Source organism: Anopheles merus, chromosome 2R (genome assembly GCF_017562075.2).
Source record: "Anopheles merus strain MAF chromosome 2R, AmerM5.1, whole genome shotgun sequence".
Taxonomy (NCBI): Eukaryota; Metazoa; Arthropoda; class Insecta; order Diptera; family Culicidae; genus Anopheles; species Anopheles merus.
Genome location: NC_054082.1, coordinates 50,944,249 through 50,956,712, shown reverse-complemented (window position 1 = coordinate 50,956,712; position 12,464 = coordinate 50,944,249). Strand labels below are relative to the sequence as shown.

At 48.1% G+C, this 12,464-nt stretch overlaps 1 protein-coding gene across 2 annotated transcripts in view; it reads left to right on the top strand.

Moving 5' to 3' along the window:
• Positions 1 to 12,464, top strand: part of LOC121587820 (GATA-binding factor C) — a 97,352-nt gene that overhangs the window by 77,684 nt on the left and 7,204 nt on the right. For both annotated transcript variants that reach the window (XM_041904999.1, XM_041904998.1), the window contains exon 5: positions 11,356 to 11,490. In XM_041904999.1, the coding sequence (XP_041760933.1) occupies positions 11,356 to 11,490 (135 nt within the window). The remainder of the gene's footprint in view (positions 1 to 11,355; positions 11,491 to 12,464) is intronic.

Here is a 12,464-nt window from a genome sequence, read left to right as displayed (position 1 = left end):
GGTTTGTTGGCGGCTAACGATAATCCGATTTGCCTCGGAATTCAATCAAAAGACCAAAAAGTCTTCCGGAAATCCTGCTTAACGCTTGCAACGTTCGCTCTTCCCATATAGGCCCTCATCCCTGCTGACCTGTACTTGTTTTCTTCGTTGCGTGAATTGCCCTGTTCTGCCTTATTTCATTCCACTTGGTGCACTCTCGGTGGCGTCCCAGAAGGGGCAAGGCGAAGAGCTCTCACACATAATCGAATACGATGCTCATCCGCTCCAGGTGAACGGGCAGGCCAATAATAATAAGCCACCGAGCGGAATGGAGAAGAACCAGGCAGGAGGCAAAGAAGGTACAGACAGACAGGCAACAAACAAACAAGGGAACAAGGGAGACAAGCGGCACACAGGATCACGGTGTACCGGGACAAGCATACTTATGGTGCCTTGAGTACTTTGTGTGGGATTCCCTGCACAGAATAATGTCACATTGCAATGGGAGTGTAAACCACAGCCAGGCATGCTGCAACAGCTCGCTTGAAATTGCCCCTTGCTTTGCCTGGGAAAATGTGTAACAAGCCGTACAGGAAAGCACACCGATCTGCTGCCCTTCCGTCCTCCTCGAGGCTCGGTGCAAATTTCGCAAACGCAAAAAGTCAGCCAACAAAAACAAATTAAAGGAAGAGCGCGAAAGAAAACACGCGATAAAAACAGAAGTAAAACGTATAAAGTAACACGCACACACCGTGGCAATCGATCGCCTGGAACACGATCGGTTCCGATCGGGACGACTGGCAGGGGATCGCTGGTGGGCAGTTGGCAGCAGTGGACATGCTACCGCGGTCCAATGGACGATGCAATTGTCACGCCTCTTTTTGATTTGAAAAATATTGCACTCATCGATGCGATACGTACACGCACCGATCGTACGGTGGTTCCAGTTGTACTTTCCTTTGCATTATTAATCTGAAATATGTGAAGCATTCTCTTACTGCGTTGTACTGATGTTTGTAGCGTATTTTAAACATATTTAACATCATGAAAACACATTATTTTTCGCAATTAAAACCAGATTCTTTGACTTGTTTTTAGCCCTTGTTCACTCAGTATCCATCAATCAAAGCCATTCTAACATGCAACTTGATCTAAACGTTATTACAAATGGAAACGTTTAATATTTCATGAAAATGTTTCCATCAAGTGTAACAATGCAAACAAATTTCCCCCAAAATCTCACTCTTCCCACCCATACCTTTATACTTTTACCACGACGGCTTAAATTCACTACCAGCACCAGCAAGCAAGTTCCCGTTCGTTGTGCGTCAAACGCAAGAAAGCAAAACACATTCAACAATCCATTAAAGTCGAAACCAAATTTATAATGTGCCTGTTCTAGCGTCCACCCGCACACGCACACACACACACACACACTGTACACCCTCTCTCACTAGGGTGGCAGCGGCAAAAGATGGACATAAATTATGAAGGTGATGAATTTCCTGCCCCGACCGGGGACAGGACCGCGGGGAGTGCAAACCCATTGTTGTTGGAGGTCCGGGCCAACCACGGACCACGAAACAAACGAGTCTCGAGTCGATAGCCCAATTTCCAGTAGGGGCGACCCACGTGGGGCCATTTTTCCAATCTTCGTTTGAAAAGTCCGGCAGAGCGTTAGAGCATCGTATTTGGAGCAGCAAAGCTAAAAAAGAAAAGAAAACCGACGCCTTGTACCCCCAAAAAAATCAGCTGCACAGTCACTGACTGTGGCATGACTGACGTTGCGTGGAACAAGCAATAGCACCCGATGGGCCATTACGGAACTGCGGTGAAGGGGAGAACTGGGGGTCCGAGTCCGGTGAATCTATTCGCCCGTGGCAGCGAATTTCATTAATGAAATGCCACTGAGCAGCAGGCCCGGTGGCGGTGACGCGCGGCAGTTGTGTTGTTCGTCACACGAAGCAGTACAGGCGCACGTAACGAACGCGGTAAAAATGGTATGTCAAGAATTTTGACGTTTCCAAGACGTCTGTTTTTGAGGGGGGAGGGGTGGGCTTCTCCTCCTTCTCCTCTTCGTCATCGGTCGCGTTATTTCAATTCGTGAAACGAAGGAGAAGGAAGCGGGTAACAGCTGCTGCCTTTGCTCTATGTCCGTTTTTTGTCTATTATTTCTGCCGGATGGCGATGGATTTTGATTTTCTCTTTGTTTTTGCCATCTCGGCTGATGAAGCTGACTCTGAGTTCTCCCCTGAAAGCTTCGGATGGTATGGCTGTTTTGGAATGCTACGCTTCGGTAGCTACCGTAGCTGTAGACGTTTTCCTCGGCGGGATGAAATTCCACCGCTCCCTACCTCGTCCCTTCCCTATTCTCCTCGGATTGGGTGTGGCAGCAATGGGTGTTCACGAATGGCGTGAAGGTTTTCGGTAGCCAAAACTTATGACTACCGCCCGCCGGGTTTCGTTCGAGGTAGTCGGCGGTGGCACGCTGAACCCACGGTAGGGTTCGCTTTTTGCGCGGGCCCGTGAAAGCGTATCAATCAAAAAGGGAAAATTTCTCACTAATGGAAGCTGATTTACGTCCATCAAGCGACGGTGAAAGAGTTCCCTCTCTCGGCACGAAGCCGTTTTTTTTGAGAAGGGTCTCACGAGTGATTGTTTTCAGTTCTGAAGGAAATCGGGCATGCTCTTGCAGCACCGCTGTCGGATAAACGCGGCACAACGTAGAATACTTTGTTGCTATTGAAACTACGGCCAACAAAATGGCAGCCAGAGATAGATTCATCTTTTCCCCCTTCGACTTCCATCGAACGACGCCCGCAAAACGGGCGAAGGGAAATAAATCACCCATCTCCTTGGACCAGAGGGTGGATGAGGCTGGGAAGAAGAAGAAGAGAAGCTGCTGGTGGATAGATTTTTTGCGCAACTGCGTGCGTGCCAAACAACTACCACAACACGGTTTGCGGGGCATGCGCATATCGTAGCGTTGCCCTTTCCTATCTAGATGCTGGCTGTCTGGATCGGATCGGTATCCCCGATGCTGCGATACCGATCCACCGGAACCAGGGAGATAGGGTGAGCAGTAGTATTGAAGGTAAAGGCGAAGATGCGACTGATGCGTCCTTCTTTGCAGGGGCTGATGCTGCTAGATGAAAAAAGAGGGTTCTTTTATGTAATGGGTAGTATTTTATTCCCGCCAGTTCTCGTCCAACAAAGCACCGACACTAACACACACAACACTGGCATGCGCGTACAGGTCCAAAAAGGACACCCTCGCGAGTGAAATAATTCAACCGAAATGACATGAGCTAGAGCTGGGGCTCAAGATGTGCTCAAGGAGCAGTGAGCGGAGTGAATAAGAAAAACTTTCTGACAAGGATTCCCGCACAAGACGGGATTGAAAAGTTTTCGCTGTTTTCCCTCCACAAACACAAACACACACACACACACACACACACACACACACACACACCACACACACACACACCACACACACACACACACACACACACACACACACACACACACACACACACACACACACACACACACACACACACACACACACACACACACACACACACACACACAACACACACACACACACACACACCACACACACACACACACACACACACACACACACCACACACACACACACACACACACACACACACACACCACACACACACACACACACACACACACACACACACACACACACACACACACACACACACACACACACCACACCACACCACACACACCACACACACACACCCACACACACACACACACACACACACACACACACACACACACACCACACACACACACACACACACACACACACACACACACACACACACCACACACACACACACACCACACACACACACACACACACACACACACACACACACACACACACACACACACACACACACACACACACACCACACACACACACCACACACACACACACACACACACACACACACACACACACACACACACACACACACACACACACACACCACACACACACACACACACACACACACACACACACACACACACACACACACACACACACACACACACACACACACAACACACACACACACACACACACACACACACACACACACACCACACACACACACACACACACACACACACACACACACACACACACACACACACATACACATAGAGAAGGCACACAAACATAGAGAAGTTTGCCAGCTGAGTAAACGGAGTAGCACAAACACACTCCCATCAACTGAAGTAGGAAGAGCGACAAAGTTTCACTTCCCTCCGGGCAGCTTCCCTACTCCTTTTGCCGCACCGCCACAGCATCTCTGACGCGCGCGCGTGTGTCTACTCCACCATTTTGCGTTTGCTATCTGACGGCCCCCTTATCTTGATGCTGCTGGGTGTGGAAATTGTTTGTTCTCCAAACATGTCTGCAGCATGAATAATTTATATCGTTAAGGAGTCCTTTTCTCGCCTGTTTTCCAGCCCGGACCCGGCGGGGGGGGGGGGGTGAAGTTGGCGTAAGGAAAACTTCTGCTCGCTCGGGGGCCTCCCCACGGCGGGAAGATTTGGCTTTATTTTATACCTTCCCAGTGTTTGGCCTGCACCCCTTAGCGGGTTACGGGAGAGTAACGTTATCCTTTGGGGACGGCTCCTTTGGGGATTATTTTAAGGGTACGTAGGGCGAGGGAGTGTAGTGGTGATGGGGGAGGATCTTTTCTATTTCACCATCCAAAGTGGTGCGATTAAAGCTTGAACAGATAGCTGGCTGAGGGAGAAGATCCGTATCGTTATCATTTGGTGTGGTGTATAAGTACCTACCTACACACACACACACACATATATACACGTGCCCATATAGCATGCATACATACAAAGCGTGTGCTTAAAATAATCTTCTCTACAATTTCATCCAAGTGGTCCGATCTGGGACAGGGACCGGAGAATGCGCGGGACGGGGAATTGTTTCGGAGGATTTAAGGATACTCTTGTCTAAAGTGCTTTTTTCCTCCTGCGCACAAACACACGCAAACCGGCGAGTCGCTTTTCGTACCAAGGATTGTCTTGGGCGCGATGAAACAAGCTTCAAGAACAAAGAAATGTCGGAGGGATATATCATTTCCTAGGCCGCGTCCTTATCCTTGAGGCATGGCGGGATGGCGAGCTCCTCCCTCTTTGGGCAGCATCCCTCAGTTTCGCTTAGAGCGGGTTTTGTACACTCGCTTGGGGCGTCCGGGCCGGGAACCGGCTTTGGAAAAGAAAGGGGGGAAGCAACCATACTCGCACGTACATGTGACCCAGCTGTCAACTTTAATTGGTAGCTGATCTCACCGTACCGATAGCGCGTTATTTCGATTCTAATTTATACACGCATATATACTTGGATTCCTGCCTGCCTGAGCCTTCTTCCTTTCGGCAGGCACAAAAACGCACACATACATAGTGGGCCCGTTTGCTACCCATTTCGTCGTTATTTCGTTTATGTCTCATTTCAAATCATTTCTTGCGAATCCCACGTTCGGTACGGCCTTCGGTTTCTGGGCACGGCACGATTCCTACACGTTGCGTGCCGGTGATTACGCTGGTTGTGTCTTGGTGCAAAAAGCCCCTGGCCCGGTGCAGGGGTTGATCGAAAACATTTACCTTCCGATAATCGGTATCTAATGAAGGGGGAGTTTTCTCAATTAAGTACAGCATCATTCTTCTGCTTGGGGAACCTATGATACACCCAAAGTATAACGTAATGCAAAATTTCGTTCCAATTACGACCCGTGGAGCAGCCCGTGATCATGAAATATCTTGTCTGCTTCCATCGTTTTGTTATCTTTCTTTAATAATGCAATCAAAATAAATCGATTAACGAACAAGTAGCCAATTCCTGTGTGCCCGATCGTATCTCAACGAGAATGGTATTGTTTTCGCACCCAATCCACCACTGTCAAGCAAATTTAATGCCACTCAATCTTAATGTCATTCCCACGCAGACCGTAAGCCGGCACAACGATGAAATCCCGCAGGTCGCATCATCTCGCGAGCTGAAATGATTTAATTTGAATCGTATAAATCGGCACCACGCATACGACAGAGCGACAATCGAGGGCGAAAGGGAACAAAGCTCGCAGGCGTGAACTAGCGGAGCATTACTGCCACCAGTTACGGCGGGCCAAAATATGACAACACGGTGCACGCCGGGACCCTGATGTAGCGATCGAAAGTCGATCGATTGGAACCAGTTTCCGTCAAACAGGTCCTCCACGCCACGACTCGCCCGAAAACCTCCCTCAAATCGTCCATCCCGGAAAGTCCCGAGAAGCCCGAGAGGAGACCCACTGGTTACTGGTTTCGTGTTGTCCTCCCTACTCCATCCCAACAGCCTTCCACTCCCCTCAGGGTAACCAGCGTTTAATTAAAGCTGATTTCGGAAATCGATACTCGCTCACAGATAAAAACCAATTAATAACACCTTTGTTGACAGTTGACGCTGTGGCTGTGTGCCTGTCCTGTACCAGCTTCCATCTGGTGTTTTGCGTTGTGCTCGCCCTCTTCGATACGGATATTACTGAGCGGTGTTGTGGTGAGCTGATCGATTTTTGACCCTCACTTGTTCGACACGCGGAAGAGCGGAGGTGAACAGAGGAGAAAAATGCTTAAATCCGGACGCACCCGGTTGTGCTGGAGCACCCGGAACGCAACCGGAACCGGTTACGGATGGAGCAAGGATATGGAAATGACACGAAACCACGCGATATCTAGCCGCGTTGCTCGTGTTCTAGCTCTTTTTAGCGTTTTGATCCATCCATCCCCGCCGTAAACAGCACAGTAACACAAAAGAAATCTGACTGACCACCGAGCCCGAACGGGTCCGGCGTGAGGTACCAAATCGTTTGACAGCTCGAACGTTCCCAAAAGCTTACACCCATTTGGTGTTTGGTGCGGTAGTAGAGCGGCAGTGCGAGCGGAACAAGTGGCGTGCGGTGGCTTAGCAAACGAAAACAACAATTACTGGATTGATGGATTGGAATTGGATTGGATTGGATCTTCTGAAGCCCGGGTCAGAGCACGCCCGGGACCGCAGGCCCGGGGAGTGACATGCATGAAATGGATTCAGGAACCGGGAGCACGATGACGTACGAGAGGGTTATGCTTTTAATTGGGTTAATGTCAGTTTGACAGGCGCAGGTTCTGGTGGCCTCCCGACGGTGGCCTAGCTCCCAATACATTCAAGCACTGTTTTTCCCTTCTCCGATGTTTCCCGTTTCCTCCTCGTGTTAAGGGAGTTCTGTTCATTGCCATCGGAGAGGCCGTATGACCGCAACCAACACGGGCAATATCATCATCCATCTTCTTCCCGCCCAGTGATCAGGATTGTGTAGGGATACAAAATTGATGAACTACTACTACTACTACTACTACTACTACTACTACTACTACTAATACTACTACTACTAATACTAATACTACTACTACTGCTGCTACTACTGCCACCACTACGTTCGTAGGCCCACCGTATATTGCCTGTGGTTTGAGCCCCAAAAAGCCGGACCTTGATTGACCACCTGCAACGCTTCCGCTTTGCCGTGCGTCATCCATTCTACCTTTCGTCACCCTCCTTTTCCTCATGCTCCTGCTCTGCTGGCAAGCTTCATCCATTATTCACACCAAACAGCTAGGCGAAGCGTACGAAACGGACGCCGCAAAGGACGCCACCGGCTTGGCAGCGTGTTTGGTGTTTGGCGTTGCCTTGGTTACGCCATTCGCATGTGCTTGCTTGCGCTCTTACGCACAAGCTGTCAAAACATCGCCAACCTTATCCGTGCTGTGTCAAAGCTCTCAGAAATCCAAAACACCACCCGAAACTTAGTCAGGAACCCTTAAGCAGAGCAGCCGAACATTCAATCCCTTCCTCCCTCCCACGCACCAAAGCCAAACTGCATCCACTGCACTTTCATGCAGTATCGATACATAGCGCCATCTCGCGCCATCTTTCTCGCACACTAGGGACTTTCGATCGAGATTTGAAAAGTAGGCGTGGAAATGGCGTTTTGCTCGCGGTTTCGCTGCCGCTGCTGCTCTCCAGCTCGTGTATTCGCTCTCGCATCTCGCAAGCACCGTCGGAAGGCGCGATGTTTTTTCACTCTCTTTTTGTTTTACTTTGACATTTACGCGGGCGCGTTTGCTCTGTTTTGTGCGCGAACAGAATCTTCGGTGCTGTGGAGTGCTTCGATGCCAGGGGGGGATTGCAACGAAATTGTCTGTCGCGCTTGGACGACCGAAACGAGCGAAACGAAACACATGTGACAGAGTGAAAGAAAACGATCACTTTCAAATGCCCTTTTTCCACCCACTGCGGCGCAACAATGGAGGGTGTTTGGTGTGGGGTGAAGGGCGAGGAAAAACAAAATGGATTTTATCGATTTTCCAACACCCGCTTTCCCAACCAACCGATCGGGTTGGTGTGTATCTGAGTGTGTATATGTGACGACTGACGCGTCGGAGTTTATGGTTAACTGCGTGCTAAAACTCATATCAACCACCACCACGACCACCATCAGGTAAACGGCTGACATTGGGACGCGGAATGGAAAAAAGGCCTTCACTATTGCTGTCCCCAAGAGAGTTTCGTTTTGCCCCCATCCGTTCACAGTGTTTTTCCTGGGATTGTACTGTCCTGGTTCGTGTTACGTGGCTTCCAACATTTAATTTGGTCATAATTAATGTCACCACGATGAGCAGCAACCTGGCGTGACGTTGGGGGAATGGGAGCTTGTACGGGAAAATCGTTCCTTCCCTCCAGCGTTTGCTTCGATCGATAACCACGAGCACACACATACGCACACCACACACTCAATAACATTCGACTCATTTTCACCCCGAAAAACGGTGCCCCTACCGGTTTGGGAGGAACAACGAGAATAGTGCGGGGTGATGTTACGGGAATTTCCTGCCAAGAATGGGTATGGTAACGAGAGCGTGGACACCAAGCGGATCGTTATGCGAATGATATTGCCATCGGAATGCGTTCAACGGAAATGATCCGACAATCCGCTGCCAGGATAACGGTGGAGTAAGAATAGTGTTCCGGGCATTTGGGTTAACTTTCTTCCTTTTTTTTCGTACCATTTTCCACACCAAATTCGAGGTGTATGTGTGTGTATGTCCGGATCTCGTACGAAAGCGTGGAGGGTTGCGACGGTACCAAGCGGGGAGGAAACATTCGAATAAATAGTGTGCGTCACGGAAATGGGATTTATTTTGTAATCAAGGCAGAGTGCATGAACGTCGCGTCTGTAGCTGGGTGCGGTTGGGAAATGAAATTTGGATCCATTATTTATCCACGGCTCACTTTCATTTTCCACTAAAAATCATTAACTTATAAGCTCCCCATTTTCTGTTGTTTTTTTTTTCGACAAAAAGAGTATCAACTAGATGCTCAATATGTTCAAATCTCAAAGAAGCATGATTAAAGCATTGCGCAGGAACAAAAAATAACATGAAACCATTATTTCCTATCGTGTAAAATAACACATTTATGCAACGATACTTCATTTGTCATGTTCACTGCTCGTTCATTATCTAAACGCGCTAGGCTCGATTTAAGAAGAGAAAAACCCAAAGCTAAAGCAATCGCGGACAATTAAAGTGTTAAGCCAATCCATCATCCAGAGCGTTTGAAGTTTAAAGTCAGCAAAACACATCACACAATTTCTTCCTCGTTCGCGAGAGACACAAAAGGTTGGCCAGTTGTTTGCTCCGGCAACCGCAAAACAAAAAGAAAGACAGGAACAATACAACAAACCACTAAATATTAATGAGTTCGGCAACACGAGAAACCCCTATCTAGCCTCAGTCAACCCTGTCCGCACGCGAACCGGTCATGTTGGAGAGTTTTGGACATTAGTTTCATTTCTATTGCTTTTAAAAAGCTCATCACAGTGTTTGTTTTTGGTGGCATTAGGTTATTAATAATAGTAGGCATTGGAAGCGATCGCTCATCTGCATTATAAATAGTTGCCCAGTGAGGAAAAAGAAATACATAGCGTAACAAAATGTAGCAATAAAACTTTAGATTCAAACTTTTAAGACAATGCCAATGCATTCCGAGTGATGGTACAAACGCATCAAACTAGACGGTGCATCGTTGAAGTGTTTCAAACATCTTAATTAACCCATCTTATATAATGAGTTGAGTGATAGGTGGAACACTATAGGATGGATTGAATTAGGTGACAAAAAAGCAACACAGTACGTTACAGTGGCTGCTTTGCTTTGAGGAACGACACACATATTTCATATTTCTCTTGATGACTGTCACGACATGTGATGATTGACTAACGAACCGATTTACGATGTTTGGACATTCGTAAATGCACTCTCAATTGGAGGAACGAACGGCATAACAAAATCCATAATAATATGCCTTTGTCGGTAGGCCGTAAAAGTCATGTGCACCGAATTAATAGCAAAACCCATCAAATCAACGTGATGAGCTTTAGATGTGGTGAAATTTTATGTCACTAAACATGTTTCGGTAGCTTCTCCGCTGTACAGGGCAGCGCTGCGTTATCAAGGCCAAACCAGGGGAACCGAAGGCTAGCTGAACAGGCCGAACCTTACCGTCAGGCTTACAGACGTACAATAAAACCGAAAGTCCAACGACCCATGTCCACTAGCTTCACAGCAGTGCGCAACATCGTTTCGGGCTAAAATTGAGCAAAATTAGACACACCATCACCGGTCACTTCCTCCGGTTCCTCGGCTGTCCTCAAATTGTTCCTCGCCTCAGGGAAGAAAGAAACCCGAGTGTCGGTACCAAATCAAAATTGTTCAGGTTGCGATTTTCAAACTGAACAGCCGATCGATCGATCGATCAGCCAAGGCTAGAAGCACCGGAGCAGGCGGCATTGTGGTGTAATAAATCAATTTCCGAGCGTAATTGTTTTCCCGAGGGGGATCCGATGCGCTTTCCCACATCGGAGGTAAGGTCGGTGGATCAGGTTTTAGGTTTCAGCTTAAGCTCGCGTTTTCAAACGCCCGTTCGCTTCGGGGTGGTAAAATTCCAGAACTTTATAAATGTCATGTAGATTGTGCGATGAGGCTGTTTCGTAAGGCAAATGGTGAAGATTTAGCAGCTTCTTGCAGGCAAGGCAAGTAAGCATCACTAGGACACTGGCTTGCTGTCAATAATTGCAAGTGCTCGCATGCATACATACGCGCAAAAAAACACACACACACACAATCTCAAAGGGAAATGTTTTTGCCTTTGAGTGGAGCGATAATGTTGATGTATGATTGTTAATTTTCCCATTTTTCCCCTTTCTTTCTTTATACTACTTTCAGTCGCTTCAAAGTGCCGCCCGACGTGCGGGAACATCGTGCGCCAACTGCAAAACGACCACCACCACCCTGTGGCGAAGGAATCAGGGCGGCGAACCAGTTTGCAACGCTTGCGGGCTCTACTACAAGCTGCACAACGTAAGTACTGCTACCGGGGACCGGTCGATGGACCGGGTTGTACCAGTGTTATTATACGTCGCCACTTGCTGGCAGCAGTTGCACGCTGTAGGATACAATAAATCGCGCACCGAAGAACTTTATCAATCCCACGGCACGGGAAGATCATCGTCATCATTGCGGGACAACAGGACGAACGACACATCCCAGTGGCGTGGATTATCCGGCGTTCGATCCGATGTTCGCTTTCCGATGTGCGCTTCCGGCTGGCCGGAGGGTCGAAGCAATAAAATTTACTACCCAACTGCCATGCTGATCTCGGGGTAGAGACAGGGGAAATAATGACCCATTCCGAGGGAGGCCAAGATGTGAAGGAAGATTGCAGGAGAACGTTACCCATTCTCCCCATCGGTTGATTCCTGTGTGTTCGCTCCGGAACGGGACACGGAAGCGATTAATATTCGTATGCATGTGATGAAGGATATCCGGGAGGACGATTTGTGCTTTATGGTACCGCACTAGCGCGGGCCTTAATGATACTGTACTATTTATGCAAAAGCTTTCGGAAGTTTTACTTCTAAAATCCCAAAACACGATCATCAAAATCACACGCCGCTTTACTTTATCCGTGTATGAGTTGGCTAGCGAAATGTAAATAGATCCTCTTTTTTTTTTGTTGAAGGATTTATTTTAATTGAAAGCAAATAGTTTACTCTGGCGATGAAAATGAAAATGAGGAAATTGAGCCAACACCATCCATCCGTGGTGGTTTGGGCGATGTGTGTTGGCGCGATAAAAAATGAAATCAAATCTTTGAACAGGAAATTAACTTCATCCCCTAATCGCCCTTCATCTGCGTCTGGTTGGCAAAGATACAGATAGGTAGCTAACCAGCCCGATACCAGCTATTATCTACACCGAGGGGTGCAGCTTATAATGCTTCATACTTCTGGCACGTGTCGGGTGGTGCGTTGTTCACTGCCACAAAAACCGCT